Raw genomic sequence first — 19,650 nt, forward strand, 5'->3', positions numbered from 1 at the left:
TAATCTTATCATACCTTTAAAATAACGAACTGAACTGATTCAGTAATAACTTACTTGATTTCTGAAACACTGAAAAAGAAATTAAAATGTTGCATTAATTAAAGAGAATTGAAAAAAATAAACTCGAACCAGGACTCGAACGTGGACTTCTAGGATTCATGTCAAGCGCCCTACCAATTTCAACTAAAAATTAATTTGATTGTAGTAAAGGTGAATATTTCGATCAAAACATCAAATTTTATAAAAGGAAAACTTTATTAAATATTTATATTTGCTATACAATCTATTTTTTAATCCAGCATGTAAGTAAACACGACGAAAAATAAAGTTTTTCCATCAAATAGTTCAAATGAAAGATATTCGATTCAAATAAGGACATATCTTTATTTTTTGAATGCGTTGAGAAATGAATGCCAGCAATTATATATCGTTAATTATCGTTTGTAATTTTGCAGGCATCTCTTTTAATTAGTCAAATTGAAATTTTTATAGCAAGGAAAATTTTAGAAAAGAAAATTTGCTACAATATAATCAACAATAACGTTTTCTTGAAATACAAATTGTATGAATTTCGACCAAAAATCTATGTAAAAATATCCGGTGTATCAAAATAAATAGTGAATAAACCAAAGGCTAATAGGGTTCGATAAAACAAACATTTTGGTGAAATTAAAATTTGTCTGGAAATATTCTTCTTCGGAACTACTGGCGGGTAGGAAAATATAGAAATTTTAAAGAACAAATTTTACATGTGAAAACGTTTTGCTTAAGAAAAGCTAATCTAAAAATTTGCTTGGAAAAGCACTAATATAAAGTTAATACTTTAACATTATCTTAAAGATAAGGACAAATTTAATCATAAGATGTCCTTATTTGAGCCAAAAAACATTCATTTGATGATCTTTTTTCCGTGAAAAGTTAGTCATCCTTAAATGGACTTTTTATATCATCAATAAACTTTTTGTAATGTAAAACATTCGCAACTAAAAATGGTTGATTATTTTCACAGTTTCTAGTAAAAATTGAATTCAATCCAACCACAAAGAATCCATTTTTCTGAAAATCAAAACAAAGACAATTTTATAATTCAATTGTTTTTTTTTGTAAGTTCAAAAAATTATTACAATTCAGCTACTAAATCTTTGAAGTCGACTCTTACATATTGTTTTCGAAATGAAATTCAATGAGTTGATCAATACAATCTACTTTTATCAGTTTCTGAATTTTCTTCGATGTAAAACGCGAACACGACCTATAATGAAAATTCTCAACTTACCGCTTTGACAATTAATGGACTACCAGACTCTTGGTTGCACTCGGTGTTCGAACGTTTTACACAAATCTCAGAATCGGTTGCATTTGGATATAGTTGTTTACATGCTAAGAAAAAATTAAATTATTTTTAATATCTCCAATATACGAAGTAAGTGTTTCTAGCCAGTGAAGCATTGTGCAGAATTAGAGTCCTAATCTTGCAGCATTAGATTTCCATAAAAAATTCCTAAGCAGGATTTATGATTTTGGTCAAAAACCAAATATTATAAATTTTAAACTTGCCGACTAAGCATAAACTTTGAATATCGGGTTTTTAATCATTCTGGTATGGATTCTAAAAACCCAAGAAATTGAAATACTTAAAAAATGAAGAATATATGAAAAAGTCAAAGCTCTTGCTTAAGAATTTGCAAGACTCTAATTCTACAAATAACCAAGCAGCCTGTTGTACTTTTTTTTAAAATGAACTTGATCGGACACAAAATTTTGTAGCAGGATTTATTGTGTCCAGTATAATAAGTTGCATTTCGATACGGACATATTTTATTATTCGAAACTTTTGCAGATTAATTAGCCGAATGACTTGAATTTTGTGCTTGTGAAGGCAAGGCGACCTCTTCATAAGTGACAGGAAAATGATCAACTAAATAAGTAAAAATTCATTACAAAACTTACTTGCAGCATTTCCATTTTGTACATTTGAAATAACCAATTCATGGGATTGTGTTGAATTATTTACATCCCAACCAATAATTTCTCCTTGTATACTTTTCAGATCATAATCGGTCGATGGTAAACTTGCTTTGCCAACATTCTTGGAAAATTTCAGGCGTGATTTTAGTTGCATCACTGCTATATTATTTTTCATATTGATGTCACTAAAGAGAACAATAATCTGACATCATTTTTCTGCAACAATTGGTAATAGAAACAATCGTTGTTTGATATATCTGCTATAATCTATTATAAATTACAAAAGAGATAGTGATTTAATTTTTTCATGTATACGATAACTCGAAAACGAAAAACAACTTCGAGATTCAATTTTGATCGCGTCTTCTCAACGTAAAAAGTGACATTGAGCTCGTAAATGAGCCGCAAGTCATCAATTGGGTCATGGATCCAAAATACACATCCCTTACATCGTTTAAGATAGATGAAAACTTCAAATATAAAAATTAAAATTTCTAGTTCTTTTCCCTGTGATTTATTCATTTTAAACAATTATTAATTTTCTGGAAAAATAAAATGTTCCTTAAACAATAAACAACTTAAGTAAACATTTTTCCCCCTAAAAACAGCATAGATTTCCCACAAAAGCGTATACAATAGGACAAAACTATACTTTTGCAAAACTAGAAAAATATGAAGCAAGTAATTTACCTTATGTTATAGGAACGATGTCTTCGAATATTTTCTACTTCAAACAATTCTCCTTTGGTTGGATTATCAATTTCACTAGTTCCAACTTTAACTCGAATGTTTTTGACATAATCCCATTCATGATTATCAAAACAATCAGCAGTTGTTAATACAAATTGACTTTTTATAATCACACCGGTACAAATTTTCTCATAAATATTATCTTCAGCTGAAATAAAGGACCCAAGTATTATTAAAACTTAATTAATAATTAATATTAATAGAAGCTTAAACAATTACCATTCAATTCCATAATTGCAGCCAAATATGGATGTTCCACAACATTTTTCAAATTTGTATCGCCCAATGTTTTCGGTTTAACAATATATTTATCTGAATTTGCTTCGATTGTATCTTTAATGAATTTCAAATATGATGCAACATTTGTGTACACAATAGGATCATTTTCATGACAACCAACTGTTCCAAAAGATGTTACTCCTACTACAGCTGGTTTTCCATTCTTTAACATAAAATTATATGAAATAATTACTTCAAAAGGATTTAGATAATTTTTAGCAAAAAAAGCTTACAATAGTTTGAACAAAAGGTCCTCCAGAATCTCCAGCACAGGCGTTTTGTTTAGTTTTATATCCAAGACATAATTGATTATTGTCAATAATTTCGTAATATTTTTGACAATCTGAAACAAATTACCAATCGTTTAATTCATTCTCAATTAAATATTCGGAAAATCAACCAATAACTACGAACGTTTGCGTTTTGATACTGGTAAGGTTGCATAACGTAGAACTTTTGATTGAATGTTTTCAGCTTTGTCAATTGTACCCCATCCAATAATGGTACCACTTCCCGTAGCAATATAATCTTTTGGTGGTAATGCAATGGGTTTAACATGTTTATTGTACTTTAAGGGACTTTCTAACATTAATAATGCAATGTCATTGTCATATCTTTCTCTGTAAAAAAACAAAAATTTAAATAAAAATTTAAAAGCGTTTTTTTTTGTAGTAAATTTGCATTTAAGTCACTCCTTCACACTATAATAAAACATATCCTTTGTTTAAGTAGTGTTTTCTTGGATGAATTGATTTGGATGAATATATTTCTTATCAATTTATTATATTATCTTACAGGCTGTTAACCTTATATCCAGAATTACCTGGATATAAAGGCCAGCGGAAAATGCCTTAGAATGCCTTATTTAATTGCAAGGGATAAAAGAGAAAATAATTTTTCTAAAACTTATTTATATCAAAACATACAAGACCATGTATCGTGGATGCTTTATTATTTTTTTAATACGAATCAACTGGGCTGTGGGTCCATCTGAAGATGATTCTATAACGCCAGCTTTAATACGATAATCACTTTGAAAATTTTCGGGACCTTCAATATCCCCAAAACAATGTGATGCAGTTAATATCCATTTTGGTTGTATAATCACACCTCCGCAAAATTTTGATACAACTATATTAGCACGAAAAAAAAATTGTTAGCACCAACATAAAAAAAATAACTTGTATTAATAATTTTTCATGTTTCAAATAAAAATTTGGCTTTAAAATCGCAAAGCAATTAAAAACGGATAGATAGTATGGTTTACCTTTTCGGAAACTCAACAATCTCTTAGTGACAATTTCCTTAAATTTTTGATTGATTCTATTTTTATTCGGATATTGGGCATGCCAAAAGTAACCTTTGTTCAAATTGAGATATCTTGATTATTTGATTTTCGATTTAAACGAAATCGAATTTTACTTTATTTATCCTCAACATCTCAGACAAATTTCGAAAAAAAACATGAAATTTGCTCGTATGTATACATAATTTAATTAAAATTACTTAAATTATATATTTAATTAAAACATATTAAAGCGAACTCTATAGCAGTTATCGCGAAAAGAAGTTAAAATATCACTAAATTCTTTTTAAACCCCTTTGAAGATTTTAAATAATCAGATTAAAATTTATCATTTATGTTATTTTTCCATGTGATTTTACCTGGACCCATTTCTTGTAACGAAACCATATAAGGATAACTTTTTGGTGTTGCAAAATATCCATTTAAAACTGCATATCTACCTCCCTTATTTTCATTAGAACTTTCATCAGATTCTGACGAATCATTTGTCGGCGTTTTTGGTAAATCATTACCTTTCAAAAGAATAAAATTATATAAATTTAAAACTTTTTTTGCAATGAACAAAATTGGTAGATTACTCGCAATGATCAGACATGCACAAAATACACGAACAATGTAATAACAAATTAACAAATTCACCATAATTTTTCGACAAAAGTCTGAACTTGCCAGGGCGCTACTTTAAACTATTTCGAGACCCATGAGATAGTAGGCATAAAGACGGTGGATTATGACTTCCTATATAGCAAAAATTTTACGAATGTCTCCTTTTGAGATCGAAATAAATAAGTTCAAGTGAATAGTCAAATTTTTAGTGGTTCAAAACAATTTTTAAAGTAGTTTAAATTTTTTTATTTAAGGAAAATTGTGTGTTTATTGGATTTTCATAAATTTACCAGATTTATACTGTATGCCCTGTGAAGTATTATGTAATATATCATGGACCGTCTCTATTTTAGGGTTTGGTTTTTAGAAAATCGGCGATTTGTTCATTTGCTCATGTAAGTTTATATTTGTTGATAATCATTAGTACAAGGTAATTTTAATGCTCATGTATTGATATCATGATATTATTCATTTTTCGTGCGAGAACTTACAAAAAATTATCGTAAAACAAAACACAATTAACTGAAATAACACTAAACTAGATTTTAATGTTGCCATTTTTGAAATGACAAATTTGATTCAAGTTTATTTAACAAATGAAAATAATTATCAAATATCCTGTGATTTGTTGATAAAAATTAATCTAATTCCCAATTTTTTTTTAGTTATTTTGTTTATTTTAAGTAGAATAATATGATTTATGTTGTACAAGTCATGGGTATAGAGTAAAATTGCCTACAAATTTGCACTGCAGAAATATTTGAAGACAACTGGTAATTGGAATTCGTTGGATAAAAGAGGAGATATGATAGAAGAGATCGTAAGAATTCAAAAGATAGAAATTTTAGCAATTCAGACAAAAAAATGTATTAGATACAAAAGTTCCATGGTTAAAAATAGTTGTCCTAACTTTTGGCCTTGAAGTAAACATAGTTCTTGCTCGTAGCTGATAAAAGGAAGAAGAAAATTAAACATTAGAAACCCAATAACTCTTGGCCGGAACCTTTTTTCGAGAACTGAAAATTTACATCTGAAATTGAAAAATGTGTAAATCCATGTGGCAGCAAGAAAATCTGGACTTTGGTTTACTTTATTATAAGAATTTTTCAGGCGTGGTATTGAATTTTCATGTTTTTCATGTAAAATTTTTATCCATTCTTACTTTAATTAGAGGGAGTACCGTGATATTGATGGAAAATTTTGAAGATAAAATTTGTTGTTGATATCTATGTTAAATATTTTGGTTAATTTCAGAATTTTTTTTTAAAAGTCTTCTTATCTCTTTTAGACCATTTAGGGTCATACAAAAGTGCGCATAATATATAAATATATAATAATAAAATGAACTTGAAACCTATAAATAAATTTTTGATATTTTTAGAAGAAAAAATTATAAATTAGAAAAAAAACTTCTTAGCAGCAGAGATCCATCATCCAATGTCTATTTGATCCAATGAATTTAAACATTCAATATGTGTACATAAATCTACATTAATTTATAAACATAATCTTATTTCTAAACATATCCAAAAATAAATTATTCTTTTTAAAACATTTACAATTTTTTAATGCCCTGTTTTATTCGGCGTGTTTATAATAATCTATCACGGATAGTAAGGAATGGATCAAAAAAATTATGATTTGAGTAACTAAGATCTGATTATTATGAACTGATTCAGTAATATCTTGGTTGATTTCTAAATTACTGAAAAGAAGTGATGAATTTTATGGAAAAATTAATTTGATTGTACTCAAGGTGAATAATTCGATCAAAACGACAAATTTTAATGTATATAGAAAACTTTATTAAATATTAATATTTTTTATACAGTCTGTTTTATTTTTATTTCCGAAAAAATAGTTCGAATGAAAGATATTAGATTCAAATATGAACATCTTTAATTTTTGATGTCCGTCTTTGAATTTAAAAAATCGGATGAGTCTAATCTAAGTTTAAAAAGATTCTTATTGTATCATTGATAAAATTATTGTAATGTAAGACATTTGCAACTAAAAATGGTTGATTATCTTCACAATTTCTATTAAAAATTGAATTCAATCCAACTACATAGTTTCCATTGTTCTGAAAATAAAGACAATGTTATCATTAAAACGAAATTTTTCTTAAAAAAAGCAAAAATGTACAATTTTAAAATTAAGCAAATTTATCAAAAAATTTGTTACAATTCAACAACTAGGCACTTTGAAATCGGCTTTTACATATTGTCTTCGAAATAAGATTTAACAAGTTTTATAACATATTTTTAAATAACATATTTGTATATTTCGAGAAAAAAACGAGTTGGATCTACAAGAAAAATTTTTAACTTACCGTTTTGACAATTAATGGACTACCCAACTCTTGGTTGCACACATTATTTGTTCGTTCTACACAAATCTCAGAATCGGTTGCATTTGGATACAGTTGTTTACATGCTTAGAAAAAATAAAATTATCTTTAATATCACGTATATATGAGGCCAGTGTTTTCAGCCAGTGAAATAATCTAGTGCTGGGGAAAAATTTTACTGTTCTGGCTTAAATTACTGTTTTCATAGACAATTTTTCTTAGAATTCTCTACTCAACATTTAAATACTATCACATTATGGCGAGATCGATATAATGTTAAGTAAATCGTATCGATTAGGTTATACGGTATATTTTAATAAGCCTACCAAAATTTCCCAGAAGAAAATTTTCCTAGAATGTTCTCCTTCAGAGGAAATTTTGCACGTATCGACAAGCTTAAGGCTGTTCTATACCTACACATTTTTTGGCGTGAAATCCTTCTTTGATTGGCGTGAAAATTAATAAATTTTTAAGAATCCTATTAAATATTCATTGAATTTCAAGCACTGCGATTATACCTTTTACTCTATCGATTTGAAATTTTGATTAGTTATAGGTAATTATATTCTACCTATCCTGGGTTTATTTCCCCCCAATTTTCATTGTTAATTCCCAGATATTTTTTCTTATTCCACTGTACCTGGATGTGAACAATGAAAATGGAGAAAATTAACCGGATTTTCGAAAAATAAAAGATTGCCTATAACATGTCCAAATTTTATATCGATAGAGTAAAAACTACCTACAATCACACTTCTTGAAATTCAATTGTAACTTTAATCATTTTTATCTGGAAAAACGCTTTTCTTTATAATTTTATTTTTTTCACCAATGAATATAAAATTATAAAGTTTCTCTACATTCAAAGAATGATTTCACGCCAATCAAAAATCTGTATAGAATAGTCTTAAAGTTTAGAATGTTCGGTTTTTGGTCATTCTGGTTTAGATTCTAAAAAAGCAAAACATATGAAATACTTGAAAAATGAAGAATGCCAATATCATAAATCCTGCTCAGGATTTTTAGGACTCTAATTCTGCGAATAACCACGCCATTTGTACTATTTTTTTTAACTAACCAAATTTTTTAATTTGTTTGGCCAGTAAAAAAGGTAACTTTTTTTATTATTATTCGAAATATTTGCAGATTAATTAGTACAGTGATTTACATTTTGTGCGTGTGACTGCAAGGGGACCTTAAAATAAGTAACGAGAAAATGTGCAATCAAATAAGTAAAAATTCATTACAAAACTTACCTGTAGCATTTCCATTTTGTACATTTGAAATAACCAAATCATTGGATAGTGTTGAATTATTTATATCCCAACCAATAATTTCTCCTTGAATACTTTTCAGATCATAATCAGTAGATGGTAAAAATGCTTTAGCTACATTCTCGGATAATTTCAACGGTGTTTTTAGTTGCATAACTGCTATATTATTTTTCATAGTGCTGTCACTAAAGAGAATAATAATTTGTCATCATTTTTATACTACAACTACGTCTCAAGTTTGTAGCACATAGAAATATTGGTAAAAGGAACAATAATTTCTCTTTTATACAAGAAAAATGTAGGTATTCTTTGGTTACTATTATGTCAGAACAACTTTCATCTATACATGTATCTATTAAATATATAGTAATCAGAAATTTTAATTTATTTTTAATACATTAAACGTTGTCATCTATTTTTTGATATTTCAGTGGCAAAATAGCAGCACAATAGTTTAAAACAGAAACTTTTCGTGTTTTATGGAATAACTTTCTGATTTAAAGTGGAATTGTGCCTCTTACTTAACGAAAAAGAGTTGACATTTAACAGACCATGAAAAACAAATTCAAATACAATTTGACTAAAACGTTTCCTAGTTTGGTACGAGCAAATTCTGCTTGAAATGTTTTTCTGAGTCGAATTGACCTTAGAAGAAAGATCTCGTTAATTGATGGCTAAGAACTTCTAAGAGATATTGTGTTAGCCAACTAAGATAAAAAGTATGAAGGGATATTTATTTACTTTATTCTATAGTAACGATATTTCCGAATATGTTCTACTTTATGCAATTCTCCTTTGTTTGGATTATCAATTTCACTAGTTCCAACTTTAACACGAATGTTTTCGGCAAATTCTCCTTCACGATTATCAAAACAATCAGCAGTTGTTAATACAATTTGACTTTCTATAATCGCACCCGTACAAATTTTCTCATAACTATTATCTTCAGCTGAAATAAAGGACCCAAGTATTATTAAAACTTAATAATTAATTAGTATTAATAGAAGCTTAAACAATTACCATTCAATTCCATAATTGCTGCCAAATATGGATGTTCCATAACAGTTTTCAAATTTGTGTCGTTCAATGTATATGGTTTAACAATATTTTTATCTGAATTTGCTTCGATTGTATCCTTTATAAATTTCAAATATGATGCAACATTTGTGTAAACAATGGGATCATTTTCATTACAACCAACTGTTCCAAAAGATGTTACTCCAACTACTGCTGGCTTTCCTTTCTTTAACATAAAAATATGGAAAAAATTATGTCTAACTGATTCAGATAATTTAAAAAAAAACTTTCTAAGTAATGTTTGTTATTTGTCAAAAATAAAATTTTCTTCTCTTAGGCCTATCATCCACTTATTAGGTAGGTGGCCAATCGAGGAGGGATTGGAAAAGGAAATGTTAGGCTCTAAATGGTCTAGCTAGGCTCTTCACTGTATTATTTTTAAAACATAAATAAGAAAATGTATTTAAAAAGCTCACAATAGTTTGAACAAAAGGTCCTCCCGAATCTCCAGCACAGGCGTTTTCTTTAGTACCATATCCAAGACATAATTGACTCTTGGTAATACTATCGAAATATTTACGACAATCTGAAACACATTACCAATCGATTAATTCGATCTCAATTAAATATTGTAGATAATCAATAATAACTACGAACGTTTTCGTTTTGATACTGGTAAGGTTGCGTAGCGTAGAACTTTTGATTGAATTTTTTCAGCTTTATCAATTGTACCCCATCCAAGAATGGTTCCATCTCCCTTAGCTTTATAATCTTTTGGCGGTAATGCAATAGGTTTAACATATTTATTGTACTTTAAGGGACTTTCTAACATTAACAATGCAATGTCATTTTCTAATTCTCCACTGTAAAAAAAAAAACATAAATTTTACATAAGATACGAATTAATTAATTATCAAAGAAATTATAATTTTCCCAAAACTTACAAGGAATTATATCGTGGATGCAATATTATTTTTTTAACACGAATAGTCTGGGCTGTGGATCCATATGAAAATCCATCTATAACGCCAGCTTTCACACGAAAATCATTTTCAAAATTTGTTAGATTGTCTACATTTCCAAAACAATGCGCAGCAGTTAATATCCATCTGGGTTGTATAATAACACCCCCGCAAAATCTTGCCGTAAGTTTTACCACCAAAATAACTTATTTACACCAACATAGAAAAAAAAACTTGTTTCAATAATCATTCAAGTTTAAAAAAATTAGCTGGCTTTAAAATCACAAAATATGTTTACCTGGAATCTTTTCTTGTAACGAAACCATGTACGGATAACTTTTTGGTCTTGCAAAAGATCCATGTAAAATTCGTTCTTCTTCCATATCTTCTTCAGATTCAGAAGATTCTGAAGAATCATTTGTTGGTGTCTTTGGTAAATCATTGCCTTCCAAAATTATAAAAATTATATAAATTTAAAATTTTTTATTTGCAATAAACAAAATGTAATTGTTCTAAGATTCCTGAATAAAAGACTCATTGAGCAAAAATAATGATCAGTTTTGGAGTTTCTTTGGATTTGATTTTTTTCATATCAGTACTGTAATGGTGGGTGTAGAGGGTATAAACATCTCTCTGTGTAGTATAAAGAAACAAAAAACTTTCGAACATATAATCTTTTTTTATAGAACTCAGAACTCCATTTAATTCTGTGCTCTAAGATAATGTTTACACTCTCTTAAACCGACATAACAGTGTTTTCTATGGTATCTCGGAGTCGAGAATAAAAAAATGTTTTTTCATCCTAAGAATCGATAGCGTGATAAATATATGTAATTTTCGTCAATGAACTTACAAAATATTATCGTGAAACAACACACAATTAACTGAAGTAACACTAAACTAAATTTTAATGTTGCCATTTTTGAAATAACACATTTAATTCAAGTTTAATTAATTGTGATTGATTTATTGACAAAACTTAATCAAATTCTCAATTTTGTTTTTACTTAATTTACTTGTTGATTTTAACAAGAAAAATTGTGATATATAGAGTAAAATTGCCCAAAAATATACACTGCATAAATATAATTGAAAACAACTGGCCATTGACATTCGCTGACTAAAAGAAGACTAGTAAAATTACCTATATATCAGAAACATCCTTTTTTGGTGGAAAACTAAATAATTTCGGCAAATATTGAATACAAATCTTTATATCCGTTCTTATGTAGAAATAAATTATCGAATGTAAATTCAGATAATAGAAAATGATAAAGAAAATATTTACTTTTCTTCTCTCTTTCATTCACAAAATCTAAATCAGAGGGTGAAAAATAAGGAAAATTCAATGTTGAGGTGCGCTTGAAATTTGCATATTATCAGCTGAAAAACTCCTTTTAAGATCATATTAGGCATTTTATCATTTCAAAATTTCCATAAGAAATTGTTGCTTGTTTTGAGGTCCAAGGTATAAACATATATTCAGTTTGGCTATTTAGTTCGAAAACAGTCTGTATATTAAATAAATAAATAATTATTACAAGAGTTATTCAAATAAATCCTTTTGAGCTTTGAATACTCTACTATTATTTGTCAGTAACAATGGCTATTGTAATTTTTTGCAGTCTTACTGTAATTAAAACAAGTAGGTACTGTGACATTAATGGAAAATAGTAAAAGATAAAATTTTTTTTTGATCTTTATTTTAAAGAATTTCTAAATATTCTTATCTTTTTAGATCACTGCGGGTCATACATAATAGTGCACATAATGATAATGAAATAAACTTGAAATATGTAATTAAATTTTATTGATATTTTTAGAAGAAATAAGTAGAAATGAAATTATTTAAAACTAAATGTAATAATATTAATTTAGTAACCAGTAAAAGATCGTGGAAAAGTTTAGATTAAAAAGTTATTCTTTATAAAAAAACCAACAACTTTTGTTGGAAATATTATTTCGCCAACCTTGTAATTTCGGCGGAATTTGAATGTAAAAATTTATCAATTCTAGTTTTTTAATTCGATTTACACCGAATCTAACATATAAAATAATATTTCCAACAATAGTTCATGGTTTTTATTTACAAAGGCAAATTTTTTTTTACCAAGCATTGTGTTTTATTCTGAGTATACAAGGATTTTTTTATTTCTACGGTGTATATTAGCTTTGTGACAAAATGTTTCCAATAAAAGTTGTTTGATATTTTTGAGTGTGTAAAAATTAAACCTCCCGATTGCTCTATGTATGAACCAGCTTCGGTTTCTACTTGCCGTAAATCAATGTCATAAATTTTCGGTCAATTAAAACAAATGTCATGGATATCAAAAACATCGCTTTTAAAAATACACCCGCTATTATCTTAGCGAGTGATCTTTTTTTTTTTTAAATAATTCAGCTGAAAAATTAGAAATTTATAGTTATCCGTGAAATTTCTAATTAATAACCGGTAACTTAATATTAAGTTTTGTAGAGTCCCGATTATTTTTTTAATTACTTGATCGAAAAAATAAACAATTTCGGCTTCAGATCTACTAGTATAGACAGGAAATAGCTTTTTGAAAATATTTGTCCGAAATTCTATCATCAGTACAACATTATTTGAGATTAACATTATATATATACCTTTTTGTTTACGAAAATTCAATACAATACAAAATAGTGATAAATGGATAAACAAGTAGGTCGAATATACACCGAATAAATTCACAATATCGAAAAGTTTATGATTACTATGTAATTAAGTTACATAGAGAGATGTTGAAAACTTAAAAGTAATTTTCAATGTACTTTGAAGTATAGTCAGTAATGTATATCCGCTTACTAAAAAACTTAACACAATAAAATGATTTATTATAGTATTTCTTGGCCATGTTTCTAGCTTCATTTACGTAGTTCATTTTATATATGTGTTCTAATTTTAATTTCTTACATAGAATTTTCATTTTTAAGTGTTCCGTACTAAAAAAAAATCGGATAAATACTTACGAAATCATTCCTACTTCCTATTTGGTACAGGCCATATTTTCAAAATTTAAATTAAATTTATATCATTTTAAATAAAAATTTAACAAAAATTTCAAAAATATCCATTCATTTCGTATGCCATTGGTATGTCTGCCTTACTCAAAACTTATAAATCGTGCCTTGGGCAAGTTTAATAAATAAATTTGCCACACTTCCTTGCAGTTGGATCAGAACTAGTTTGCTAACTTTTCTAATCATACTAGCGCTTACCCATGGGTAAACAACGATGTTTGTTATTAATTTATATCTACTATAGAAATGCAGTAAAACATGTTGAAAGAATCGGCTAATAAAACCTCGGGTTAAATGCTTAACCTTCGAGGCATTTATATACATGTCCCGGAGTAACATTGAGTGTAAAGGTTTTAAAAATCGTCAAGTTATTACATAATTCACCACCAAAATTGGGAATATATATTTTGTTCAATTTGTGTCGCCCCAAGTGTGCTCATACATCCTTAATTAGTCGGACATAACGGGTCTTTTTTGTTATCAATAATTTATTAAAGTTTTAACTTTAATTAAAAAAAGTTTTTTTTTTTAATTTCCACCGACTAGCTTTGGAAAAATCTATGAAAACATCACCCATCTACCGTTTTCCCATATGACCAATGTTAAATATGCCTACTTTCGAAGTCATTTATTTATTTAAATAGCCTCGCAACCACTCCTAAAATTTTCTTAACTAATTTAGACTAAAAAAATCCAAAATTGCTCTGGCGCTCATACATTATTGAGATAAAAATAATTTTACTAAAATTGATGGCTTTGAAATATACGTTAAGGTTAAATTTCGCCGTTTCCGAAACAAATTTTCTTGATTTCAGATTTAGATTTTTCACACTTTTCTTAGAAATGAATCTCTGTTTATAAAGCGATAAAGCAATTCTGTATAAACAGTACGAATTATTATAAGCATTTTACATATTATTTACTTTATTGAATTAAAAAAGTTTGCCAAACTTTTTGTGCAAAATTATTATTATTACTGCTTTTTTTATTTTTACAATATTATTACAAATACATAATATTTGCATAACTTAGTAAATTAAGAATTTTTGAACATTAAATTATAATTTAATGAATTTTGTATGAAAACATTATTTGTAATAAACAACAAAATAAAAAAAAAAAATGAGATAAAATAATAAATTTTATAAATATTCATAAAAATGAATGAAAAAACTTTTTTTTAATAGAAATATGAATTTATTGTACAGATATTATTATTATTCATAAATTTTTATTTAAATGACATTTGTACAATTAACTTGGATTAAAATGAATGAATTTATTGTAAACTAGCTTAATACTTGCCCGTTTCGCTGGACTTAAATGTAAAAACCACCGCTTACCAGCTTTCACCTCTCTTGATCTCACTTATCTTCCTTCCATAATACTCGCAGGAATTGTTTTACACAGCTAAAATATATCCACAGTTTTAAATTTTGTTAAATGTAACACAGTCATAATTCATTGAGTATATTGGAAAAGATGGCCATGAATTGTTTGACATTTACTATTTTACTTTTAATGAAGCAGTAAAATTTCAGAATAAATTTATTATATTATATTATATTTTGACGTAACGTTATCCACCTAAAAAGACCGGAATTGTGGAAAGACAATTCATGGTTTTTACACCACGATAATGCATCATCCCATACTGCACTCATAATTCGTGATAATTTCGTCAAAAACTCAACCCATATCGTTCCGCAACCACCGTATTCAATTGATCTGGTGCCGTGCAACTTTTGGCTATTCAGCAAGTTCAAAAGACCGCTCTGGGGACACCGTTCTGATACAATAGAGGAGATTCAAGCCGCAGCGAAGACGGATCTTAAGGCAATCCCGGAAAGTGACTACAACTAGTGTTTCGAAGATTAGAAAATCCGTTGGCATAAGTGCATTGCATCGGGAGGGGGTTATTTTGAAGGGAATGAAATTGATTTGGAGTTTGGGCACAGTATATTTCATTTTCCTAAATCTATTATATCTTAATAGATTTATTATAAAAATATGGAGTCTGGCCTTTAAGAGTAATATCCACAACAATATTATTTTTGAAGGTGATTTGAAGGTTGGAAACAACAAATTCAATACTAATTTACTAAAAATAAATATGTGTCATAAAAATTGCTTCAATCATTTTATAAAAATAATATAAATCATTTATTATTCACGAAATTTATCCATATTATTATTTAATAAAACAAATATGGTCACATTTGTTACAAAAATAAAAATCATATTTATTAACTTGATACCTCTAACCCTGTGGATCCCTTGTAATGGAACGAAATATATTCTAATTGGATAAAATGTTCAAGAAATATAAATGAGATAATATCTCATGGTTTTTTTTTTTTATTCATGCACTGAAATACGAAACATATTACGATGCACGTAAATTTTAGTTACAAAATGGTTTACAGAGTGATTCACGGGAATATTTGCATAAGCGGGCTTGCATATTACTAAAATATTTAGTTTTGAACTGGTCTTGTTCAATTTTTGGTTTTTTCTCCAAGAAAGATTAAGGTGCGCTCCAAATGAGTTTTTCTATTTATTTGAAATTTTTGAACCTCGACGTAATCCCTTTAATTCACCAGCACTTCCGTCAACCGTGTGGTAATCTTTGGTCGTGTCATGAAAGATTTTCTGATGCGTTCTGCACATGCTTCAAATATTTCGCTTTAACAACCATAACAATCTTTGAAACCAAATTTTGATGGCTTTGTAGTTAAAAACTGGACAAAAGTTTCAATTTTTGTAAAAAAAATGAGAATAAAAAAAATCAAGCTACAATTTAAAAAAAATTCCGAGGTGAATTTCGTAAAAATTCCCTCAGAGATTAAAAAAATATGTGTCCAATTCTTTCGGCCAATCTTCTCCAATTCGCTAATAGAAACCAAATTTCGCACTTTTCTAGGAATCACCCTATACTAAAACAGTAAAAGATAAGTTTTACTTTACAATGTTTAACCATACTGTTCAGTTGTTGCATAAGATAAACTTATAGCCCAACATAATTTATAGTTTAAACATTTATTGCACATTTCATGTCCGTAATCGTCTTGATATACATACATTTTATTAAAAAATACTCATGAGCAGCAAAACTCTATCACTAAAGTCATATTTCTCCCTTATTTAATGTTAGATGCTTTTTATTGAAAGGGAATTTTTGTCTATTGATAAAGACATGAAATGTCTTTAAACAAAACTGTTGAGAAATATGATATTGAGCTCAATTTTTTATAACTCAATTTGGAGGATTTGTGGAAGTGTCCCAAGTATTAAAACCGCGAAAAAATATGATTTTTTAGCTCAAAAAAAGAAATGGGGTGTTCGAAAGTTAATCCAAGAGGCATATATGTATATATGATAAATACAAGAACACTGACTCAACGTACCGGCTTTTAAACATCAAGCTCAATTTTGGATTGCTGAATTAAGGTTCAAAGCCATAAAATGTCAGAAGAGCCAGGTATGTCGTGGGACACCTGGTAGGAACTTTGACAGATTGATGTTATAAATTCGGAGATTCGAAGGGTTATAGTATAACCCTTTACATGCCGAATTTCAGCTCATTTTCCACTGGGAATGCAAAAAAGTAGTGTGAAACAAAATTTATACATTTACGGATGTACAACACACTCCGTTTCTTCTTCGATACAGTGCGTAAGTCTATATTTTCGTAGGGGAAAATATGACTAAAACTGATTATTATATTATACCATTTAATAGTAGTTAATTTTTCTAAAACATCATATGTTATATCATAATGGCCATTTAATTTAATACATTTTATTGTAAAACTAGCTGCAAACACCCGCTTTGCTGGGGTTTTTTCTTTTATTTCGCTAGGATTATCTAAAAAATCAATTTTTTTAACTTTATGACGTCATCAGAATCCAAAAAATTTAATTTTTCTCTACCACATCCAAATTTTATCCAATTATGATAAACGAAGTATGTAATCCTACTATATTTGGGTCATACTTTTCAAACTTGTGATCAAAATTAACCTAGCTGGCCAAAAATTGACATCACAGCTGAAAAGAATGACCCAAAATTAGTGGGTTTCAAATTCCAATAAGATCGCATCCAATTTGCCTTTGTTATCAAAAAAATTGAAATTTTTAACTTTATGACGTCATCAGAGTCATCAGAAAATTTAATTTATTTCTATGACATTCAAATTTTGTCCAATTTTGATAAACCAAGTATGTAATCCTACTAAATTTGGGTCATACTTTTCAAATTTGTAATAAAAAATAACCTAGCTAAAATAGATTTCAAGAATGTGGAGTCTTGGTCCCGGAATTAAGCACATAAAAATAAAATGATGAAAAAAAAACGAAAATTTATAAATCTGTATATGTCAAGTAATTTTCGTTGTCAGAGAACTTATTTAGAAACCAGAAAATTAAATAAAATAGAAAAACAGTAAATTAAATTGAATAGAAATATCTAAAAAGTTTTGTTTAAATATAAACCAAGTTTAAATACACATAATAAACCCCTTGACCGTAAAGTTTTATTCTTTAGAAGTGGTTATTATGATCATTTTTCGAGATAAAAAACGATCTTATATTTAAAGAAATAGCGAAAAGAGAAAACGAGAACTTTAAATTGTCGTAAATGCTCCTTAGAATAGAAATTTATGCCTAGAGTATAAATTAATGATAAGAATTTTCATAAAGCTATAGTTTTTCGACAAGTTTTCGTGAAGTTACGATTATTTGATGTTGAATGATATTTAAATAAATATTTTTGTTACATTAATTTTACTGTTGAATGTATTTTGTAATTATTTTCGGAGAATTCATTAATACCATTTTTTATTCAACTTATATATTAAACAGAATGTGATATTAATATTAGTTAGTTCTCTGTAAATTATATTTATCTCATTCAAAGGTAATATTTCATTTGTATGATACATATTAAATTTATATTAAACATCGAAATAATTTGTAATTAAAGTTCTAAATATGCTAGATTGATTTCGAAAGTTATATTAAGTAAAAACTTTCCTTATAATATGTTTCCTTCTGATTTCCTTGATCATTTCTGTTGACTTGTTGATTTGACGTTAGCTCAATAACATAAAGATATACAAATACTAATTTTTGTAGCTTTAAACATACGCAAGTGTAGTTGAGTTTTTCTACGAAACTAAGGCATATATCAGATGGCCTAGGTATGAAATTGGGCACAAAAAAAAAACTAATAACTTGAAATAAAAGGTTTCCGAAAAAATATCTAAAAACTACAGTGGTTTATCCGAAATATTTTTCTTTACGGGGATTTGTGAAATTTGCTTTGAAAGATTTGTGAAATCTACTCTGAGATAATCTTTTTTGAAATGAGATACCAAATCAGGAGTGTTTTTAGCTATGTTTTAAGCACGAGCTTAGGGTTCCGTACTCGTAAAGTAACAAGAAAAGAATATTAAAATCGGTTCATCTGTTTAGGAGCTACAATGTCACAAACGAATCGATAGAAAGCTCTTTTTTTGGAAAGATAAGTTGATCGAGTGTTCTGTCTATGTTTTAAAAGAGAGTTTAGGAAAAATGTGTTATTTTTTTTCATTTCTGGGGGAATATAAAATACCTTTTTTAATTTTCATTTCAAAATTCAATGAATAGTTTTTATGATGCATTTCCTATTTAATTTAAAATTAAATTAAACAAAAAATAATGAAATTTTTTTTTTTTTTAAATTTTCATTTACTTTGATGCTTATTGAAAATCCCGGATATTTTGTATATAAAAAAATTTTGATTATATGTAAAATAACAAATAACCCGGCAGCACAAACGCTCTATGTAAAAATGTTTCGCCAATTGGTACAACTTAAAAGATGTTAACCGGCTACTAAAGGAAAATGAAAGAAACCGCTCACATTTTTCTAAAGCCTCATGGAATGTGTTTCTTAGGTGTCACGCATAAAATAATGGCGCAAATGTTTGTATTTGTTATTAAACAATAAATTTTTAATTTAATGGAACTATCAATGTATGTCAACTTGTAAGGGCGTAAATGATTGTCAAATAACCGAAAACTAATATACATGTATAACGTATACGTAATTCAA

General features: G+C 27.8%; 1 protein-coding gene across 3 annotated transcripts; it reads right to left on the reverse strand.

The window, feature by feature from the left end:
* Window positions 1-236: 236 nt before the first annotated feature.
* On the reverse strand, window positions 237-11,470 carry LOC123300622 (serine protease 40-like). 3 transcript variants are annotated; one of them, XM_044883218.1, is made up of 11 exons: window positions 11,366-11,470; window positions 10,811-10,957; window positions 10,495-10,717; window positions 10,208-10,413; window positions 10,027-10,136; window positions 9,554-9,776; window positions 9,275-9,482; window positions 8,516-8,718; window positions 7,242-7,345; window positions 6,820-6,992; window positions 237-865 (listed from the first exon to the last, which is right to left on the reverse strand). In XM_044883218.1, exons 1-10 carry the CDS (start codon window positions 11,430-11,432, stop codon window positions 6,852-6,854), a joined length of 1,632 nt encoding a protein of 543 aa, XP_044739153.1. In that variant the 5' UTR covers window positions 11,433-11,470; the 3' UTR covers window positions 237-865; window positions 6,820-6,851. The 3 variants fall into 3 exon arrangements, with proteins under 3 accessions (XP_044739153.1, XP_044739154.1, XP_044739155.1); XM_044883219.1 differs by lacking the exons at window positions 6,820-6,992; window positions 7,242-7,345; window positions 8,516-8,718 and adding exons at window positions 1,277-1,380; window positions 1,951-2,153; window positions 2,659-2,756 and having other exon boundaries at window positions 237-1,056; window positions 9,373-9,482; window positions 11,366-11,458; XM_044883220.1 differs by lacking the exons at window positions 6,820-6,992; window positions 7,242-7,345 and adding an exon at window positions 1,277-1,380 and having other exon boundaries at window positions 237-1,056; window positions 11,366-11,458.
* Window positions 11,471-19,650: the final 8,180 nt, after the last annotated feature.

Source organism: Chrysoperla carnea, chromosome 5 (genome assembly GCF_905475395.1).
Source record: "Chrysoperla carnea chromosome 5, inChrCarn1.1, whole genome shotgun sequence".
NCBI classification, from domain to species: Eukaryota; Metazoa; Arthropoda; class Insecta; order Neuroptera; family Chrysopidae; genus Chrysoperla; species Chrysoperla carnea.

Excerpts from the sequence above, each read along its gene's own strand:
- LOC123300622 (XM_044883218.1), bottom strand. The coding sequence starts at position 11,432 with ATGGCAACATTAAAATTTAGTTTAGTGTTACTTCAGTTAATTGTGTGT. Across the intron at positions 10,718-10,810 it reads GTTACAAGAAAAGATTCCAG|TTATTTTGGTGGTAAAACTT; the intron begins GTAAACATATTT and ends GGTGTAAATAAG. Across the intron at positions 9,483-9,553 it reads AGCAATTATGGAATTGAATG|CTGAAGATAATAGTTATGAG; the intron begins GTAATTGTTTAA and ends CCTTTATTTCAG.